The following is a 19,423-nucleotide window of genomic DNA, read 5'->3' on the forward strand; positions in this document are numbered from 1 at the left end:
GAGGAGAAAATCAATCTATTACATTTATTCATATATTTATCATTTCTGTTGCTGTTTCTTAATTCCTAGAGTTCCAGACTTCCCTCTGGTATCATTTATCTTCTGCCTGAAGACCTTTCTTTAGCATTTCTTTTAGAGCAGATCTGCTAGTGATTGATTCTCTTAATTTTCTTTCATCTGAGAATGGCGATCACCTTCCTTCCTGAAAGATATTTTTGCTGGACATAGAATTCCTGGTTTGATATTTCTTCTATTTGAGCACTTTAAAAATGTTGTCCCACTGTTGGGGTGCCTGGCTGGCTCAGTCAGTGGAGTATGCAACTCTTGATCTTGGGGTTGTAAGTACGAGCCCCATGTTAGGTGTAGGGATTACTTAGAAATAAAATCTTTTTAAAAAATACTATTCCACTGTCTTCTGGCCTCCATAATTTCTTTTTTTTAAGATTTTTATTTATTTATTTGCCAGAGAGAGAGAGAGCAAGCACACAAGCAGGGGGAGAAGCCGGCAGAGGGAGAAGCAGGCTTCCCGCTGAGCAGGGAACCTGACACGGGGCTGGATCCCAGGACCCTGGTATCATGACCTGAGCCGAAGGCGGACGCTTAACCAACTGAGCCACCCAGGTGTCCCTGGCCTCCATAATTTCTGATGAGAAATTCAGTTATTTGAATTGTTACCTTTCTGTTTGTAATGTGAAGTTTTTCTCTGGCTGCTCTCAAGACTTTTTTCCCTTATCTTTGGTGTTCATCAGTTTGACTATGATGTGTTTGGGTGTTTAGGTTTTTTTGGGGGGAGGGGTTCTGACATTCTAGAATCTGTAAATTGAAGTCTTTTTTTTTTAATATTTTACTTATTTATTTGTCAGACAGAGAGAGAGAGAGAGAGAGAGAGCACAAGCAGGGAGAGTGGCAGGCAGAGGGAGAAGCAGGCTCCCCGCTGAGCAGGGAGCCCGACATGGGACTCGATCCCAGGACCCCGGGATCATGACCTGAGCAGAAGGCAGACGCCCAACCGACTGAGCCACCCAGGGGCCCCTGTAAATTTAAGTCTTTACTCAAATTTAGGATGTCTTCAGTCACTATTTCCTCAAATATTTTCTCTGCACCAGTCTCTTTCTCCTCTTCATTACGGTCTCATGACACTAATGTTAGATCTTTTGATGCTCCATAGGTCACTGATGCTCTTTATTTTTTCAATCCTTTTCACCCTGTGATTTCTATTTATCTGTCTTCAACTTTACTGACTCTTTCGTTTGTCATCTCCATTCCGTTATTGAGCCCATTCAATGATTTGGCTTTGTTTTGTTTGTTTGTTTCGGTTTGGGTTTTTTTTGTGGGGTTTTTTTGTTTGTTTGAAGTTCTAAAGTCTTTTTTATACAGTTTATATTTATTTGCTGAAAACAAGTTCCATTCATTTTAAGCATGTTTACCTTTACCTCATGGAGGATAGTCATAATAATTGCCGTAGAGTCTTCAATAATTTCAACATCTGACTGTGTCTTCCCTCATGAATTGGCCATATTTTCCCGGTTCTTGGTGTGTTGAGTAATTTTGGACTGTATGCTATACATTTGCAAAACTGCTTTGTTTTTTTTGTTTTTGAGACTCTGGGTCCTGTTACATTCTCTGGAGAATGTTGGAATATTGCTTTTTGTTTGTTTGTTCAAAGCAGGTGGTCAAGCTGGTTAAGACCACAGATTGTCTCTCTCTTTCTGTGTTCAGCGGTTCCCATGTCAGTTCAGTTTTCAAAGACTTGGCTACACATCTGAGTGTGCCCCGTGAACGCATTGTTGCAACGGGTATTAGTTGATATGTAGAAGTTGGGGAACCCATTCTCAAGCTTCCTCCTCTCCAGAATTTCCTCCACGCTCCCTGACTCCCGGGTTCCCTTTTCCAGATTCCTCTGACCCGGAAGATGAGATTCTCTAGGAATGTCAGCCCCCCTCCCCACGCCACACCCCTGACCCTGCTGTAGGCACAGTTCTGTGTGATTGGGCTTCCTCTGGGGTGAAGTAATGAGAGAAACGACAGAGGGTAGCAAATGACAGGGATCCCCTCATTCTTCACACAGCAGGGACGCTTTATCCTTGCTCCTCTGTCCAGAAATATGGGTCACCATCTCTCAGGATGTTAGGTGCCCAAGCCCCCCACCACCCCCACCATGACAATGAGGTTCCTTAAATGGCCCTGGGCTCAGGGTAGGACTGGGGAGAAGAAGAAGAATGGGGAGGTTCTCCACCCCCTCTCCTGCTCACAGGGGCCACTGTCCTGGTCTTCTGGCCATAAACACTAGTTTCTCTTGAAGGTTTTACTGTCTCCACCTGCTATGCAAGTCCCTAATTCAGCTGGCCTCAGCCCAAGGCCAGTAGATAAAGGAGATAAACAGGAAACCGCCTCTGCCATACTGGTTTCTCCTCACCTTTTGACTTTCCCAATCTGCCCGCTGCTATTTACTTTTCACAGGCTTTAGGTCATTACTTTTTGGGTTTTTCCAGTTTTCCAGTGGTAATCAGCAGATGAAGGAGATGAGTCCCCTTTTATCTCCTTAGAAACCTTTCTCACAGATGCCGTTTGCTCCTTCCTCAGGCCTGGGGATTATCTGAGAGGCAGAGAACTAATTCCAGATCCTTATGCACCAGGCTTGGGGTTTTTCTGGTAATACGATTTTATAAAACCTAGGTTGACTGCTAATGAATTTCATTTTGGGGGACATAATTGTACATCGGCCCTCGCCAGTGGATTCCGCAGGCCGGGCTGCTCTTGGGGCCCCAATAGCACCCTGATTGCTTGTTGCCTTGATGACCCAGCTTGGTGTGGATTGATTAACTGCTGAGCCCTGAGTCCTTTCTCTAGTGGCCTTGACCTAGGCCCTGGGTGGGGAACCCCTGGCTGGGGATGGGATGACAAGAGCCCGTAGTGGATGCCAAGATGCACTATCCAGATGCTCCTCCTGTGTTCAGGGTTGAAGGATGTGTCCCCCTGAGCTGCCAAGTGCGTTGTTGCCAGACAGCCCCTATCTGCTGGCCATCTTCAGACTTGGATCTGCTAAAGAGCAACACTTTGCCCCAGGTCACATCCCCACCCCGGGTCACATCCCTGCCCCAGGGGAGCCGGTGTGTAATGATTGATGCAGGTTTACAAAGTCCTGGCTCTCACGCCCCCAGCTTGGGACAACTCTGAAAACCCTCTTGGCTTCAGAGGTCCCCACTGGGTTGCCTGGGGCCTTCGCTGAGACCACGCCACAATCCAGAGTCTCCTCTTCTTGGTCCTGCTTCCTGCCCTTCCCCCATCCAGTGCCCAACCCTTTATAATGAGGCTCTGGCAGGCTATCATCCTAGAGTCAGCATCTTAGCAAACCAAACCTGCAACAGAGCCTTTCTCTGCCACCAGGCCTACCTAGGTTCTGTCCTCTGCCCTCAGTGCCAAATGCAAGGTGGAGGTCCAGGCCCCGGGTGGCAGTCCACGGCAGCCAGCATGGAGACCCGGCTCAAGCTGCTGTTCTCCAGACCCAGAAAGGTCGGCTTCCACACATTAGGTATTTTCTTTCTGGGCTGCCCACTGATTTGAGCATCAGACCAATGCTTGAGACCTGATTTCCATGCCACCCATACAATACCTAACGCGCGAAGCATCCCCACTTTGCTTCTGGAAATTTAGTGCTGCCTTCTGGTGTCGGCCTGTAGAAGGTCCTTCCAACTCTACTCAGACTAGGAAGTTCATTCCGATGGCTTGGAGGCACCATGCCCGGCTGATAAAGTGCTTTTCTAATGATCCTGGTATTTCTATCACTAGCCCATTTCTCAAATCAAGGGGGAAGTCCTCTGAGCCTCTTTAGGAGAGGTAGTAGAGGGGGGAACTGGGGCAGGGACAGAATGTGTTCCAGCCCCACAGTCTCTGTATTCCATCCTCAGTCCAGGCCAAGGGCAGTGCCCCTTGGCACAGAGTTATCTTCGGTTCAAGTGGGCATCGACTCCCCTGGAAAATGCTGCACCTTGCCCTCGGGGCAAGCCAGCCCCAAAATACAGATTCCCATCCACACTTAATCCTCCCACTCAGCCTGACCCAAGAAGCCACATTGTGCTCCTTGTGGATGAGCTTCCTCGTGGTTCCTTCCATTCCTACAGTACCCGCCCCCCCATTCAAGTTACTCAAGTTCTAGCCCCTCAGGACATTGTTTGGAAATAGGGTCATTGCAGATGTCACTGGTTAAAATGAGGTCATTAGGGTGGGCCCAAATCCAATAGGACAGGTGTCCTTATAAAGAGGGGGAATTTGGACACGCACACACAGGGAGAACACCGAATGAAGACGAAGGCAGAGATCGGGGTGATGCTTCTACAAGCCAAGGAGCACCACAGACTGACGAGAACACCAGAAGCTGGGAGGGAGACAAGGAACAGACCCTCCCTCACAGCCCCAGAAGGAATCAACCCCTCCAACACACTGATCTCAGACTGCTGGCCTCCAGAACTTTCCGACACTCATTTCCGCGGTGTCCGCCCAGTGTGTGGTCCGTTGTCACGGCAACCCCAGGAAACTCAGAGTCCAAGTGGAGCTCCCTTCTGGTGACCCCGGTCTTGACCCATGGCTGCCAGTGCTTTGAGATGCTCTCAGAGCAGCCCGACCAAGGCCCCCAGTTCAACCTGCAAAGGAACGCGGAGATCTTCCTGGAAGGGAATGAATGGACCCATCCGATGCCGTGGTCCTGGCATCTCTGTTCCCTTCAGGTGATCGTCCAGGGCCTCGATGTCGGAGCACCTGTGGTCTCAGGCCCCCCCGGTGAGTTGTTTTAACAGAACACGCTGCCCCATCCTGAACACACGGGGAGATCTCCTTGCCTTGTCCTCATCTTGGCCCAATAGCCGGTTTCAAATCCCACGTTTTTCTAGGGCATCTGGGCCTAAATGCCACTTCTAGTACCAATTTCTGCACTTGTGAGGGTTCTCTGTTTGCAGAGGCCAACCTTGAGTGAATTAGGCAGGAAGAAGGGTTTTCGTGGGAGCACGCAAGGGCGCGTCACGGGAAGAGTGGGGACCGGGGCTCCGGGATTCGCGGCAATGGGGACTCAGGGGATTCTCTCTCTAAGGCACCTCTGTGGGCGCCTTCCACCCAGTCACCTCTGGTTCCAGTGAGCCCCTGCTCCAGACCCCTGGGCGAGGGAGAGAATGATCTGCCCGTCTCGGGTCAGATGCCCCATCCCTGTAGAGCAGAGGTGAAGATTGGATTATTATCCTGAGTTGTTGTTGCGATATTAGGGGGTGTAAAAAACACCCCCAGTCTGATTATTTTATTAATCCATTCAACAAATACTTACGGAGTGTCTACTGTAGAATGTGCTCAGGAAACAAGGGTGACCAACCTCGGCCAACTCCTTGTCCTTGGAGCTGGCAGTCTTGGGAGGGAGGCAGACCCCAATCAGACGGTAAAATCGGAATCAGGCAGGGGCCACGGGTTCCTGGTGCTCTGAGAGGGAACACAGGGGGTTTGACCTGAGGAAGCAAGGCCCCACCTTTGCCCCCCCCAGGCTACCACTGTGCATGCTTTAGACGCATTCCAAGCCATCAGTGCTGCTCCCCAGCCTGCCTTTCTTCCCAGGATCATATTCCAAGCCTCCGCCATCATCCCCAGTGGAAAGATAAACTTCCTGCAGCCCCAGGGGCCACCACCTGGGCGAAAGTCTGCCACACTCCTCTCCCCAGTGGGGCCCCAGCTCCCCACCCACTGTCTGTTCCTCTCTGTCTCCTCTTCTCTCTGTCTCTTTTGCTCGCTGTCTCTTGTCTGTCTCTCTCAGTGAGGAAAAATCAAAAGCACGCAATTTTAGAAATTGGAACACAGATGCATTAGTGGATCTGACTTAGCAGAGTAGAGAAAGTTGAAAGCTAAGCTGTCAGAGGGGGAAGCCAGCAAGAAACAACCCGATCCCCGCCCCCCCCCCCCCAGTTGGCTGAAAACAAAGACTGCTACAGAGTATCCCAAGGGGCCAGTGGATCCCCACACCTCCCTTCCCTCTTCCCATCTACTCTGGCAAAAGCATGGTATCAAACAGGCTCTGACTTTGGGAACCCTGGGCAGAATCAGAGGCAGGAAGAGGTCTTCTTGAAACCATGGGGGTTTAGTGAAATCTGCTTTCCGAAACGTGAGACCTCCTTTCCCAGTCTTTTCGACCCCCCATGTGGCTCCTAGAATGCTCAGGGCCAAGTTACTTCCCCAGGCAGGAGATCAGCTGAGTCCTTTCAAGAGAAACTGAGTGGCCCGAGAGAAAATACTACCAGATGTTGGAGGACACCCCTCCCCATGGCGGAGTCCCTCTCTTGCTTGCAGAGCGACTCACTCTACGCACGTCACCGAACAGCCCAGCACCACCTGCGATCTTAGGAAATCCTCCAACAGGAGAAATGAAGTAAACACTTAAAAAAAAAATTAGGGCGCCTGGGTGGCTCAGTCATTAAGCGTCTGCCTTCAGCTCAGGTCATGATCCCGGGGTCCTGGGATCGAGCCCCGCATCGGGCTCCCTGCTCGGCGGGAAGACTGCTTCTCCCTCTCCCACTCCCCCTGCTTGTGTTCCCTCTCTTGCTGTGTCTCTCTCTGTCAAATAAATAAATAAAATCTTTAAAAAATAAAAAAAAATTAACTAGAGCAAACAATGATGATAGAGGAAGCAGGAACAAAGTTTACTGTCTTTGGGGAGACAGGAGGAAATATTGCAATCATGCAGCAGGAGAACGTATAAGAGAAAAACTGAGTCTGAGAATAAGAAAGCTCTGGAAATTAAAGACAGGCTTGCAGAAATAAAAGCAGAAAGGTTAGAGGACCGTGACGAGAGACTCTTCTAGAAAGCGTAACCAAGAGGGGCGCCTGACAGCTCCATCAGTTGGGCGTCAGACTCTTGATTTCTGCTAAGGGCATGATCTCAGGATCGTGGGACTTAACCCCACGTCAGACGGGCTCCTTGCGCAGTGCAGAGTCAGCTTGTCCCTCTCTCTCTGCTCCTCTCCTCACTCTCTCTCTTAAATAAATAAATGAATAAATAAATAACATCTTTTAAAAAAAAGGAAAATGTAACTAAGAGATTAAGTGATGAAAATGAAAGAGAAAGCACAATGGACATTAGAGGATCAGAACAGAAGGTCCAACATCCGAATACTCAAAATTCTAGAAAAGCAGAAAAGAGAAAATGGAAGGGGACACTATGAAATAAATAAGTCAAATTCATTTCTCAAACATAAAAGCATGAGTCTCCTGACTGAAGTGGCTACCTGAGTGCCTGTCATCATGGACCTTCAGAATCCAGGTTAAAAAAAAAAAAAAGATTTACAAGCTTCCAGAGGCAGAATACCAGTCACACAGAAAGGATCCCGTATCAAAATGGCATGGGACATCCTAGATAGCCACACTGGAGGCCAAAAGACAATGAGAGGGTGTCTTTAAAATCTGAGGAGAAGCCATTGCCATTCTAGAATCCATGCTCGGTCACATGTAAGAATAAAAACGTTTAATTTTTTTTTAAAGATTTTATTTATTCATTTGACAGTGAGAGAGCACAAGCAGGGGGAGGTGCAGAGGGAGAGGGAGAAGCAGACTCCCTGGTGAGCAAGGAGCCGGATGTGGGGCTCAATCCCAGGACCCTGGAATAATGACCTGAGCTGAAGGCAGATGCTCAACCGACTGAGCCACCCAGGCGCCCCAAATAAAAACTTTTTAGACGTGGGCGCCTGGGTGGCTCAGATGGTTAAGCGTCTGCCTTCGGCTCAGGTCGTGATCCCAGGGTCCTGGGATCGAGTCCCGCATCGGGCTCCCTGCTCGGCGGGGAGCCTGCTTCTCCCTCTGCTTCTCTCTCTCTCTCTCCGTCTCTCATGAATAAATAAATAAAATCTTTAAAAAAAAACTTTTTAGACATGAGTGTCCCCCAAATTTTCCTTGCCATACGCTCTTTCTCAGGAAGACCACTGAAGAATGTGCTCCCTGGAATGAAGGTCAGGATGATCAACGCTAGCCACACAGCATTCCCATCCTTGCCTTAGCTCAGAAATGTCTGCATTTCCAACATGGTCTGGCAGGAGGCTTGCTCTACCCTCACCAGATGTGCAAGCTCTTTGCCTGTTGCCTTTTGACTCAATCCCCATCCTTCCATATGCTCCAGTGCTCGAGGCTGGAAGATGGGAAATGACATTTCCCCGGGCTCCCTTACCAGCTGGCCTCTGGCTAGATTCTGCTAATGGGAAGCACCAAGGAGGGAGACTTGGAATATTTGGTGAGCGCTAAGTGTCTCTATTAGGACTTCCGAAGGAGAGAGATGCCATGTGAGGAAACAGACTGATGCAGGAGAGAGAGAGAGCAAGAGACACAGAGTCCCAGATGATGACACCAGAGTCCCAGGCTGACACAGCACTCCATTGGGCCAACTGCCCAGTTTGGGTCCAAAGGAAGGAGGCTCCAGAAAGGATGTCTGGAAACAAAATGAAACAGATTTTCTGACGTGTTTGACCAGGTGGAAATTTGGGTTCACAGGCATTTAGAGAGCCAAAGGAGGATGCAGAAAGACTTTTCAGGAGATTCTAAGACTGAATCAAAGCAAATTTTCAAAAGAAAAAAAAAAGAGAGGAGGAGAGATTAATTCTAGGAAGAACTAAGAGTTGTACAAGAAGGGAACTAATAGGGGCGCCTGGGTGGCTCAGTGGTTAAGCGTCTGCCTTTGGCTCAGGTCATGATCCCAGGGTCCTGGGATCGAGCCCCGCATCGAGCCCCGCATCGAGCCCCGCATCGAGCCCCGCATCGAGCCCCGCATCGAGCCCCGCATCGAGCCCCGCATCGGGCTCCCTGCTCGGCGGGAAGCCTGCTTCTCCCTCTCCCACTCCCCCTGCTTGTGCTCCCTCTCTCGCTGTGTCTCTCTCTGTCAAATAAATAAAATCTTAAAAAAAAAAAAAAGGGAACTAATACAAATCCTTTTACTGGGCTCAGCGGGGAAAAATATATACAGAGATGTGCTCATGGGAACAGTACATGTGGATTTACCCCTGACTGTGATGAAACTGTGGAGAGGTGTGGCCCTGTCCTGGACTTCTGTAGCTGACCACCAGAGTTGGTACAGACTCCACAAGATAAGGGCATCACGCCCAGGAAGACTGCCCCCACGTAGACACCATCTGCAAATCTGGGAGTCTCCAGGCCCCCGGCACTTCTGACCAACTGGCTACAAATTCAGGGATTCCTTGGACCTACTCAGGTCGGATCATTAACTAGATCAACTCACAGAATTCAAGAAAGTGCTATACTTACAAGGACAGTTTTACTACAAGGGATACAAAGCAGGACCAGCCATGGTCCCTGAAGAGATCCAAGGTCTAGGAAGAGTCCTGAATGTAGAGCTTCTCTGTCCTCTTTCTGGACATGGAGAGTCTATCACCAACCAGGAAGCTCACCTGAATCATGGTGCCCATAGTTTTCACTGGTGTTTCATTGCATAGGGATGATCGATTGAATCATTGGCCATGTGACTGACCTCAATCTCTAGCCCCAGAGATTGGGTTGATATCACCTGGCTCAGAGCCCCAACCCTGTACTCACATGGTTGGTATTTCTAGTATCACCAGCCCCCATCCTGAAGCTAATCCAGCCCCCTCGCCCCCTGAATAACAGACATTCCTATTACTGGAGAAATTCCAAGGGTGTAGAAGCTCTATCCCAGAAAACTGGATAAAGAACAAATTATTATAGGCAGGAAGAAGACATGTGTATGTGTGGCTTAAAGAGTTAAATCTGCATCTTCCAGAGTGGGATGTCCATAGATACTACATAAAATGGAAAAACCAAATAATAGCATTAAGCGTATTATTTAGAAACATGGCAAAAAAAAAAAATATCAGAAGAAATGGGACGGGACTCAGAAGCAAGGAGAGATTTTTGTTGTTGCTAAAGCCTCGTAGAACAATTTGACTTATTCAATTCAGTATGCATATTGCCTGGACAAAAAATTAAAGGGAGAGGGGCTCCTGGGTGGCTCAGTCAGTTGAGTGTCTGACTCTTGATTGCAGTTCAGGTCACGATCTTAGGGTCATGATACTGAGTCCCATGTCAGGCTCCACCCTGGGCATGGAGCCTGCTTGGGATTTTTTCTCTCCCTCTGCCCCTCCCCAGCCCCTCTGCTCGCTCTCGCTCTCTTTCTTAAAAAAAAGAAAAAATTAAAGGGAGAAAGAGGAGGAAAAGGGGTGGCTGTTGTTTGTGAGGTGCTCAGTCATGGTCATGGACAGGAAAAATACTCTCCAGGATAGAACCGTTAATTTGGGAAGACACCTTATGCAGGTTTTGATGATGTAAAGGTGAGCAATGTACCTGCTAAGGAGTCAGAGAGGAGGCAGACCGAGAGGAAGGGGGAACCAAGGGTGGTCCCTCTCATCAGCCACCGGAGAACTGTCCAAAGCTGCCTAGAGGTGGAATAGCATGAGACTGCGTGACATGGAGGTCACTGGTGACAGTGGAGGGAGCTGTCTGGGTGGAGTGATGGGGCCGAGGCCAAGTTGGAGAAGGGGGAGGGACAAGGAGATGGAGATATGGACAGAACTGCTATGGGGCATCTTTCTAGGCAGTTTGGCCACCGAGGGCAGGAGAGAGAAGGGGTTGCATGTTTTTAGGATGGGAGAGCGGGAAGAATGAGCAAATGCTCTTGGAAAGAAGCCAGCAGAGACAGAAGTTAAAGATTCAAGGAGTGAGTGGATCCTCTGGATCCTCTGGGCACGAGGTCTCCCCGGAGGAAGGACGAGGCAGAGATAGCTTTGTTCCCAGCCCTCCCGAGGGAGGGAAGGTGCACACCTAGCTGGCCAGAGGGGAGATGCTCGCTTTTCCTTAAACTCCTGGCTAGCAGAGTGCTGTCCCTATTCCACAGATGAAAGGGAATAATTTACCTCATTACCCAACTGGAAGAGGCCATTGTGAATCCAGATTTTTCTGCCTCCAGAGCTAGGCTCTTGCTGCCCTGGTTCCCCCGATGAGGCAGAGGCAGAGGCAGTCCTCTGCCGCCTGGAGCTTCTAGTCTGGGGGTGAAGCTGCCAGCCAGAGCGTAAGCTTTTCAGAGGGCTAGAGGAGAAGTCCTAAACTCCACAGCCTGTGGGGCCAGGAAGTATCAAAAAATGGAACAAGGCAGGGCAGCCAGACCAGGATGGAGACAGTGACAGAAGAGGACTGTGACCGCATGAGGGCTGTGCCCACCTCCAGTGAGGCATTCCCATACTCTAGCCCAGGAACAGCTCTCCAAGGCCAGATCTTGGGATTTTTCAAGAGAATTGGAGTATCCCAATTTTAATGTGAACTCTCCAGGTTCAGACAGTGCAGCAAAGTGATGGGATATCAAGATGGTCAGGTAAGGCCTCCCTGAGAAGGAGACCCCTGACCCAGGCAGGGGTCAGCTTGGCCTGTCCAGGGACGCCTCTGCACATGGCTACTGGGGTGGGGACCTGGGGAGGGCAGCGGTTGGGGGCGGCGGAGGGGGGGCCTGACCGCAGGCCTTGTGCACAGAGGAAGCGAGCCAGGCTAACCCTTCAGTTAACGAGGGTGGCTCCCACGGCCCCATCTGGTCCTTTGGGGTTCCAGCCCACTGTCCAAGCGCGCACAAACTCCGCGCCCGCCCCCAGCCCTGCCTTCACCATCCCAGGCTCCAGGAGGAGGGATTCGACGGGCGGAGGCATCGGCCTCTTTTGGGTCCGCTGGGGGGCGGATTGGGGCCTCCTCTTTAGGTGAGTGTCCTCCAATGGAGTGCTAATGAACCACAGCTTGGACCCGGGCCAGGGGGGCGGCCCGGGGCTGCACCGGCCCCCCGGGGAGCGGCAGGGCCCGGGCCGGGAGCCTCGCCCGCCGCCCGCCGCCCGCCGCCCCCCGCCCCCGGGGCAGCGACAGTCGCCACCCCGCGGGTGAGCGGCCGGGCGGGGAAGGGTTAAGCCCACCGAGCTCGCGGCGGCCTAGAGCGGCGGCGGCGGCGGCGCGGGGGCCGGGGCGCGGGGCGCGCGGGTGGCGGGCGGGGGACAGGATGCGGATGCCGGGGGGACTTCCTGTGCCGGCCCCGCCGCCCCCGCCCCCGGCCCGGCCCGCCGCCCGCTGCCCGCTGCCGGCCGGACACACGCTCGGGCGGGCGGGCGAGCCAACGGGACCCCGGCGCGGGCCGCTCCCCGCCCGCCGGCTCCGGGCACCTGTGGCCGCCGGCGGACCCCGGCCGGACCCGGGCTGCACCCCCCCCCTCCAGCTGGGCCGAGAACGGTGTCGCCCGCCCCCCCCACCAGCGGACCTCGGGCCGGACCCCCGCCCCGGCCGGCCCCCAGCCCCCTCCCCGGGCCGCCGACACCAACTTCTGCTCGCGAACTCCCTTCTGCCCCTTTTTTGGCCCAGGGCAACCTCGACAGCCCTGACAGCGACAGGCCCGCCGCAGTGCCCAGAAGGGCCCCCGGTGGCCCAGCGCCTCCCCGGCTCTTTCTGGATGGAGGCGCCTCAGGAAGGAGCTAGCGGCCTGCACTCTCCCGCCGCTGCTGACCACACCTCCCCTAGCGCAGAGGCCGCTGTAAGGAGCAGGAAATGCTGCACCAGGTGGGCCCACCGGGGAGGTGGGGCGGGGTGGGGGGGGGACCATTCTCTGGAGGGCTTCTGGACTGGATTCTGCAAAGGGGAGCTGGAGTTATCCTGCTAGGAGGGGAGGCAGGACTAGATGTGGGGACACCTCTGCAGGGGCCAGAGTGGATGCAGGAAAGAGGTGGGGAACCTTCCGGACTTCAGGAGCCCCTGGGCTGGAGCTGGTTCCATGGGTTGTGCTCTGGAAACCTGCCTTCCTAGGGAGCTGAGGTGGCATCTGGAACCTGTGGCCTGCTTGTGGCCTTGGAAGGCTGGATGAACCCCAACAGCGCTCTGGGAGGCAAGAAACCAGGGAGGTGAACACACTTGTCAGTGCTTTGAAGGGGGCGGTGGAATGTGAGGTGTCTCTCTTTTCCCGCAAACTTCCTCAAACGTCCCTTGTGGGACTCCAGCTCCCCAGTGAAGGCTGGTTCCCATGTCGGCTCTCAGTGAGGAGCAGATGCACCAGCAGCCCCTAAGCCTGGGGCTGAGTGTGGGCCCTGCAAAGTTGGGACAGGAAGGTCTGCCTCTGGGGGTGGGGGGGGGGCAAATGAATGGGCCCTGGGAGCTGAGCCTCCAGGCAGCCCTGCACCTCCCTTCCCCAGCTATGGATTGCACCGTCCTCCTTTCCAGCCTGGGTGGAGATGGAGGGCTCTCTGGCAGTCAGTGCCACGGGGCTGGGGCCTCACAGCACTCCTGCTCACCTGAACAGCTTCCTCATTCCTCTCAGCACAGCTGCCCCCCCGGGATCTTGGTGTGAACGCCAGGATGGAGCTGGGGGCAGCCACTGAGACCTTCGTGCTGGAGCTTCGGTGTCTTGAAGATGGGGGCCCAGGGCCTGGCACCCTCTCAGGTGAGGGGCTTGAGAGGGGTGTGGCTCTGACCTAAAGCAGGAGATAGTCCTCAGGCCCCCTGGAGGACCTTTTGACAGAGCCCCGGGCCTGCTGTGGCCGAGAGAGAGGGGGGTGTAGGGTGAGGGGCAGCCTGCTGTCTGCAAGGGCGCTCACTTGGTGGTTTCCGGGTGTGGGGGGGGCAGGCTGCAACCACTCATGCCAACTGACTTCAGCTGCCTGGAGTAACACTGGCAGGTTTGCCTCAGGATTTTCTGAGGCGGCTCCGTCAGGCTGTGGTTTTGCTGGTGACAGGCTCCCGACAGTGCAGACATTCCCAGCCCATGCCCTGGACCCCGGATGTGTGCTGGCTGGGAGCTGCTGCGGTGTCCCCAGTGGTCAGGTAGTCTCCACTGCCCTCCTACCTGTCCCGGGCTCCAGACTCAAGTTCTCAGATTGAAATCAGGGGCTCTCTCCCTTGTGCCCCAGGCATTGGCCCCCTGGCTTCTCTTTTTCCTGTGGCCTTCTCTGACCTTGTCCACTTTTCCTGACCTCTGCTTCCATCCATCTTTCTCCCCTTTTGCCCAGAGCCAAATGTGGCCCTGTAGAAGCTTCCAAGATGCCTTCTCCCTCTGGAACCCACTCTGGGCCAACTTCGAATGGTGGTCATGCTCCTGGGAGCCAGTTTCCCTCTCTGTCCTTTGAGGGCACTAAGTGAGGGCTGGCTCAGGGTTGAACAACATGAAAAGAACCAAGGAAATTGGAGGGGTTGGGTGGGGATGTGTGGATGAAATGAGGGGTCTTCCGGCTCAAATATTTGACCGAGAAAAGCCTTGCAAGCGTATACACATCAGGTGAACTTAATGTTTACTAAAACATCATTGTTAAAAATGCTGACGTGGCTGCAAGAAGCCAGGACTGGCCACACGGCCAAGTGTTGGGCTAGAAATGTGAGGACTCAAACAGAGGCATGATGTGTCCCTGCTGCTCTCAGAGGTGGCGGGAGGCTGGAGTGGCTCAGACCTGCTTGGGGGACAGAGGACAGGTTTGCATGGCTGCCTTTGCTCACCAGGCACATACTCCTGGCTAGTGTGTATGTGAAAAATACCTGTCCATTAGCCTAAGCAAACGTTATTAGGAATAGTTTTCTGAAAGGAAATGATTTACATGGAGATATCCCTTGCTTTTATTAGATCAATATACTCCTGGAAAAGTGGCCAAAAAGCAAAATTTTATAAATAAAATCCCTGCTTTCCATTATAAAATTGAAAATATGAGGCTGGGGACACCTGGGGGGCTCAGTCAGTTAAGCGTCTGCCCTGGGATCAAGTCCCGCATCGGGCTCCTTGCTCCACAGGGAGCGTGCCTCTCCCTCTGCCTACCACTCCCCCTGCTTGTGCTCTCTCTCTCTCTCTCTCTCTCTGAGAAATAAAATCTTAAAAAAAAGAAAGAAAGAAAGAAAATATGAGGCAGTAGGAAGAACAAATGTTGAAATCAGACTTGGGAATGGAGCAAGCCTCTTTGGACTTTCTGAGAACACAGTATAAATGCTCGAAACAAGAAACGACACGAGGCTGTTGTGCAGAGTGACACGTAACAATGGAGTGACGCATAGGTGGCAGGGGTTACTCTACACCTGCACAACGCTGAGCTGCACCTGTACCCCTCGAATTCTCGTTGTGTCCCTGAGAAGGGTCGCTGTGTCCCTTTTGCAGACAGGGAAACTCAGGTTCCCAGAGGTCACTTAACTGGCCGGTCACCGTGCTGACGTGGGCCTGTGGAGTTAGTCCTTTCCGTTCCAGACTAACAGTCTCCAACACGTCCCGTCTCGAGGCTGTTTCACACAGGGCTAGTTGTGTCCTCGGTATTTCCAAACTGTTCGTCAGTTTGCAAACTAATTTCCTAACCCAGAGGGAGAGGGATTTGTCAAGCACCTGCCTCGTTCTAGAGGCTTCACCCATGAAGCTGGAGGTGTGGGTATCCTGAGGCTGTTACTGACAGGGAGGCCTCTGAGGCTGTAGGAGGCTGACAGCAGCTAAGTGGTAGAATTAGGGCCTGATCTGAGGACTTCCTGCTGGAAACCTCGTGCTCTCTCTGACACTTCAGGGACTTTTAGAAACCACCTGTGGTAATACTTCAGGCAGCTTTACAGAGATTCTTTATTATTTACAGAGAAGGCAAGTTCTCCCTTATTTAAGGTGTGACCCTAACTGAGGTCAGAGTTCAGCATGGGCTTGTGGCTTAGCTGTCCGAGTGGCTTGTTCGCTGATTCCCACTGGATGGTAATTAAGTCCCAGAGACTTCTCGGAGAATGGTGTTGGGGAGCCCCAGACACCCAGACTCTTGTCACTGCCAAGATCTAAGCATGGAGGCTGTGTGGAGGAAGGCCCAGAGGAGAGGTGGGAGAGCCAGGGTCCAGAGTGATGCGACCCGCAGTCCTTCGGGCACATTTCTAAGCCAGCCCCACACCTCTGGGCATTTCAGTTTCTGCCACGCTGCCATGGCCAATTGACCCAGTGCTTTTGGGTCCCTGCTGAGAGCTCACCAGTGTGTCCTAGAGTGGCTGTCCGTGGGACAGGGTAAGCGGGGAGGGCGTGGGGGCCTGACCCCGAGAGCTGCCTGTAGATCTTTCTCTCCTGGCTTCCTGCCATTTCCACTACAGGTGGCAGCGGTGCGGGTGAGAGTCAAGAGGAAGAAGAGGCTCAGGAGAACGGCAGCCCACCGCAGCCAACAAGCTCAGCCCCGATGGGGGCCGGGGAGCTCGCCGAGGAAGCACAGCCCGGACAGCAGGAGTTGCAACTGCAACAGTCAGAACAGCAGCGAGAGCTGCAGCCAGAGCAGCAAACACAAAGCCAGCCATCAGGACAGCAGCTAGAATTGCAGCAGCAAGATGGGCAAGGCCAGCTGCCTCAACAAAACAAGGACCTGCAGGGAACACCCCACCCTGTGCCCCGTGAGCAGCTGAGACCACAGCTGCAGCTGGTGCAAGGGCAGGAACAAACACAGGAGCAGCAAGTGCAGGAGCAACAACGGTGGCAGCAACAGCAGAAACTGTTACAACAGCAGGACCAGTTACAGCAGCAGCAGCAGCAGCAGCAGGACCTGCAGCAGGACCAGTTACAGCAGCAGCAGCAGGACCTGCAGCAGGGACAGTTACAGCAACAGCAGCAGCAGGACCTGCAGCAGGAACAGTTACAGCAGCTGCAGCACCTGCAGCAGGACCAGTTACAGCAGCAGCAGGACCTGCAGCAGAACCAGTTACAGCAGCAGAAGCAGCAGCACCTGCACCAGGAACAGTTACAGCAGCAGCAGCACCTGCAGCAGAACCAGTCACAGCAGCTGCAGCACCTGCAGCAGGAACAGTCACAGCAGCTGCAGCAGCAGCACTTGCAGCAGGACCAGTCACAGCAGCAGCAGCACCTGCAGCAGGACCAGTCACAGCAGCTGCAGCACCTGCAGCAGGACCAGTCACAGCAGCTGCAGCAGGACCAGTTACAGCAGCAGCAGCAGCACCTGCGGCAGGAACAGTTACAGCAGCAGCACCTGCGGCAGGAACAGTTACAGCAGCAGCAGCACCTGTGGCAGGAACAGTTACAGCAGCAGCATCTGCGGCAGGAACAGTTACAGCAGCAGCAGCAGCACCTGCAGCAGGAACAGTTACAGCAGCAGCAGCATCTGCGGCAGGAACAGATACAGCAGCAGCAGCAGCAGCACCTGCAGCAGGACCAGTTACAGCAGCAGCAGCAGCAGCAGCACCTGCAGCAGGACCAGTTACAGCAGCAGCAGCACCTGCAGCAGGACCAGTTACAGCAGCAGCAGCAGCACCTGCGGCAGGACCAGTTACAGCAGCAGCAGCACCTGCAGCAGGACCAGTTACAACAGCAGCAGCACCTGCGGCAGGACCAGTTACAGCAGCAGCAGCAGCAGCAGCAGCAGCACCTGCGGCAGGACCAGTTACAGCAGCAGCAGCAGCAGCAGCACCTGCAGCAGGACCAGTTACAGCAGCAGCAGCAGCACCTGCAGCAGGGCCAGTTACAGCAGCAGCAGCAGCACCTGCAGCAGGAGCAGTTACAGCAGCAGCAGCACCTGCGGCAGGACCAGTTACAGCAGCAGCAGCAGGACCTGCAGCAGGGACAGTTACAGCAGCAGCAGCAGCACCTGCAGCAGGACCAGTTACAGCAGCAGCAGCAGCACCTGCAGCAGGACCAGTTACAGCAGCAGCAGGAGGAGGAACAGTTACAGCAGCAGCACCTACAGCAGGACCAGTTACAGCAGCAGCAGGAGGAGGAGGAACAGTTACAGCAGCAACAGCAGAACCAGTTGCAGCAGCAGCAGCAACATCAGGACCAGTTGCAGCAGCTGCAGCAGGAACAGCAGAAGCAAGAAGAACAGTTACAGATGCTGCAGCTGCAGCAGCAACAGTTACAGCAGCAGCTGCAGCAGCAGCAACAGTTACAGCAGCAGCAGCTGTTGCAGCAGCAGCAGCAGCAAGAACAGTTGCAACAGCAGCAGCAGCCCCATCCATTGGAGCCAGAGGAGGAGGAAGAGGTGGAGCTGGAGCTCATGCCGGTGGACCTGGGGACGGAGCAGGAACTGGAGCAGCAGCGGCAGGAGCTGGAGAGACAACAGGAACAGCGGCAGCTGCAGCTCAAACTGCAGGAGCAGCTGCAGCAGCTGGAGCAGCAGCTGGAGCAGCAGCAGCAGCAGCAGCTGGAGCAGCAGCAGGAGGTGCAGCTGGAGCTGACCCCGGTGGATCTGGGAGCCCAGCAGCAGGAGGTGCAGCTGGAGCTGACTCCCGTGCAGCCGGAGCTGCAGCTGGAGCTGGTGCCCGCCGCAGGGGGCGGCGGGACTCCGGCCCCGGGCGCTCCAGCCGCGGTCGTGGTGGCCCCCCCGGGCTACGTGGTGCTGCAGGAGCTCATGGTGTTGCCGGCCGTGGCGGCGCCCGCGGTGGTGGCCATCCCGGGCCCCGCGGGCAGCGCGGCGCTGACTCCGGCCAAGCAGCGGCGGCGGCGGCGCGCGCGGGACCGGCCGACCATCTGCGGGGAGTGCGGCAAGGGCTTCAGCCGCAGCACGGACCTGGTGCGGCACCAGGCCACGCACACGGGCGAGCGGCCGCACCGCTGCGGCGAGTGCGGCAAGGGCTTCTCGCAGCACTCCAACCTGGTGACGCACCAGCGCATCCACACGGGCGAGAAGCCCTACGCCTGCTCCTACTGCGCCAAGCGCTTCAGCGAGAGCTCGGCGCTCGTGCAGCACCAGCGCACGCACACGGGCGAGCGGCCCTACGCCTGCGGCGACTGCGGCAAGCGCTTCAGCGTCTCGTCCAACCTCCTGCGCCACCGGCGCACGCACTCGGGCGAGCGGCCCTACGTCTGCGAGGACTGCGGCGAGCGCTTCCGCCACAAGGTGCAGATCCGCCGCCACGAGCGCCAGCTGCACGGCGCCGGCCGCTCGCGAGGCCTGGGCCTGCTCCGCGGCTCGCGCGCGGCCACCGGCGGCCCACCGCGCTCCGAGCAGGCGCCGTGACCGGGACCGGGCGGGCACGGGCGGGCACGGAGCGGGGGGGGGGGGGGGTGGGGGCGGGGAGGGCGCGGGCTCCTCCCGCCTCGTTCCGTGGCCGCGGGGCCGGGCTTCCCGCGCTCTCCCTGCTAAGCGGAGGGGAGGCCACGTTCACACACGGACCCTCGGAGACGCTCCTCGCGCCATGAGAGGAAAGCCGCCGGGGCCAGGCAGCCCAGGTGTCGCGCATCCCTAGGAACAGCGCGCCGCGCAGATTTGTTCCTGGGTACCGATCCGTGAGGAGCCTGCCAAAGCCCTTTCCCCGGAAAACTGGACTTGGCAGAAGTGAGAGAGCCACAGGAGAAAACTGCCAGTGACACGTGTGACAGTTGGTGACATCAGACACGCATCGAACACTAACCAGGGAATCAAATATATGTGGTAAAACGCACACGAATAGGATTTGGTCCTGGTGAAAATTTCTTCAAGGAAAAAAAAATGGGGGAAAA

The 19,423-nt window shown here is 54.6% G+C and overlaps 1 protein-coding gene across 2 annotated transcripts; it reads left to right on the top strand.

Moving 5' to 3' along the window:
- Positions 1-12,321: 12,321 nt before the first annotated feature.
- Positions 12,322-18,942, top strand: ZNF853 (zinc finger protein 853). Of its 2 annotated transcripts, none has more exons than XM_088016731.1 (3): positions 12,322-12,564; positions 13,316-13,438; positions 16,078-18,942. In XM_088016731.1, the coding sequence occupies exons 2-3, from the start codon at positions 13,354-13,356 to the stop codon at positions 18,939-18,941; spliced, it is 2,949 nt and encodes a 982-aa protein (XP_087872857.1). In that variant the 5' UTR covers positions 12,322-12,564; positions 13,316-13,353; the 3' UTR covers position 18,942. The 2 variants fall into 2 exon arrangements, with proteins under 2 accessions (XP_087872857.1, XP_087872858.1); XM_088016732.1 differs by lacking the exon at positions 12,322-12,564 and adding an exon at positions 12,821-12,902.
- The last annotated feature ends 481 nt before the right edge of the window (positions 18,943-19,423 follow it).

The sequence above is a fragment of the Eumetopias jubatus genome, unplaced genomic scaffold (genome assembly GCF_037043125.1).
Source record: "Eumetopias jubatus isolate StellerSeaLion01/CBP00866 unplaced genomic scaffold, mEumJub1_p1.0 scaffold_12, whole genome shotgun sequence".
Taxonomy (NCBI): Eukaryota; Metazoa; Chordata; class Mammalia; order Carnivora; family Otariidae; genus Eumetopias; species Eumetopias jubatus.

What these genes read in the sequence shown, in the direction of transcription:
- ZNF853 (XM_088016731.1), top strand. Translation starts at nt 13,354, where the DNA reads ATGGAGCTGGGGGCAGCCACTGAGACCTTCGTGCTGGAGCTTCGGTGT. An exon ending in AGGGCCTGGCACCCTCTCAG is followed by an intron (nt 13,439 to 16,077) that starts GTGAGGGGCTTG and finishes TTTCCACTACAG; the next exon opens with GTGGCAGCGGTGCGGGTGAG.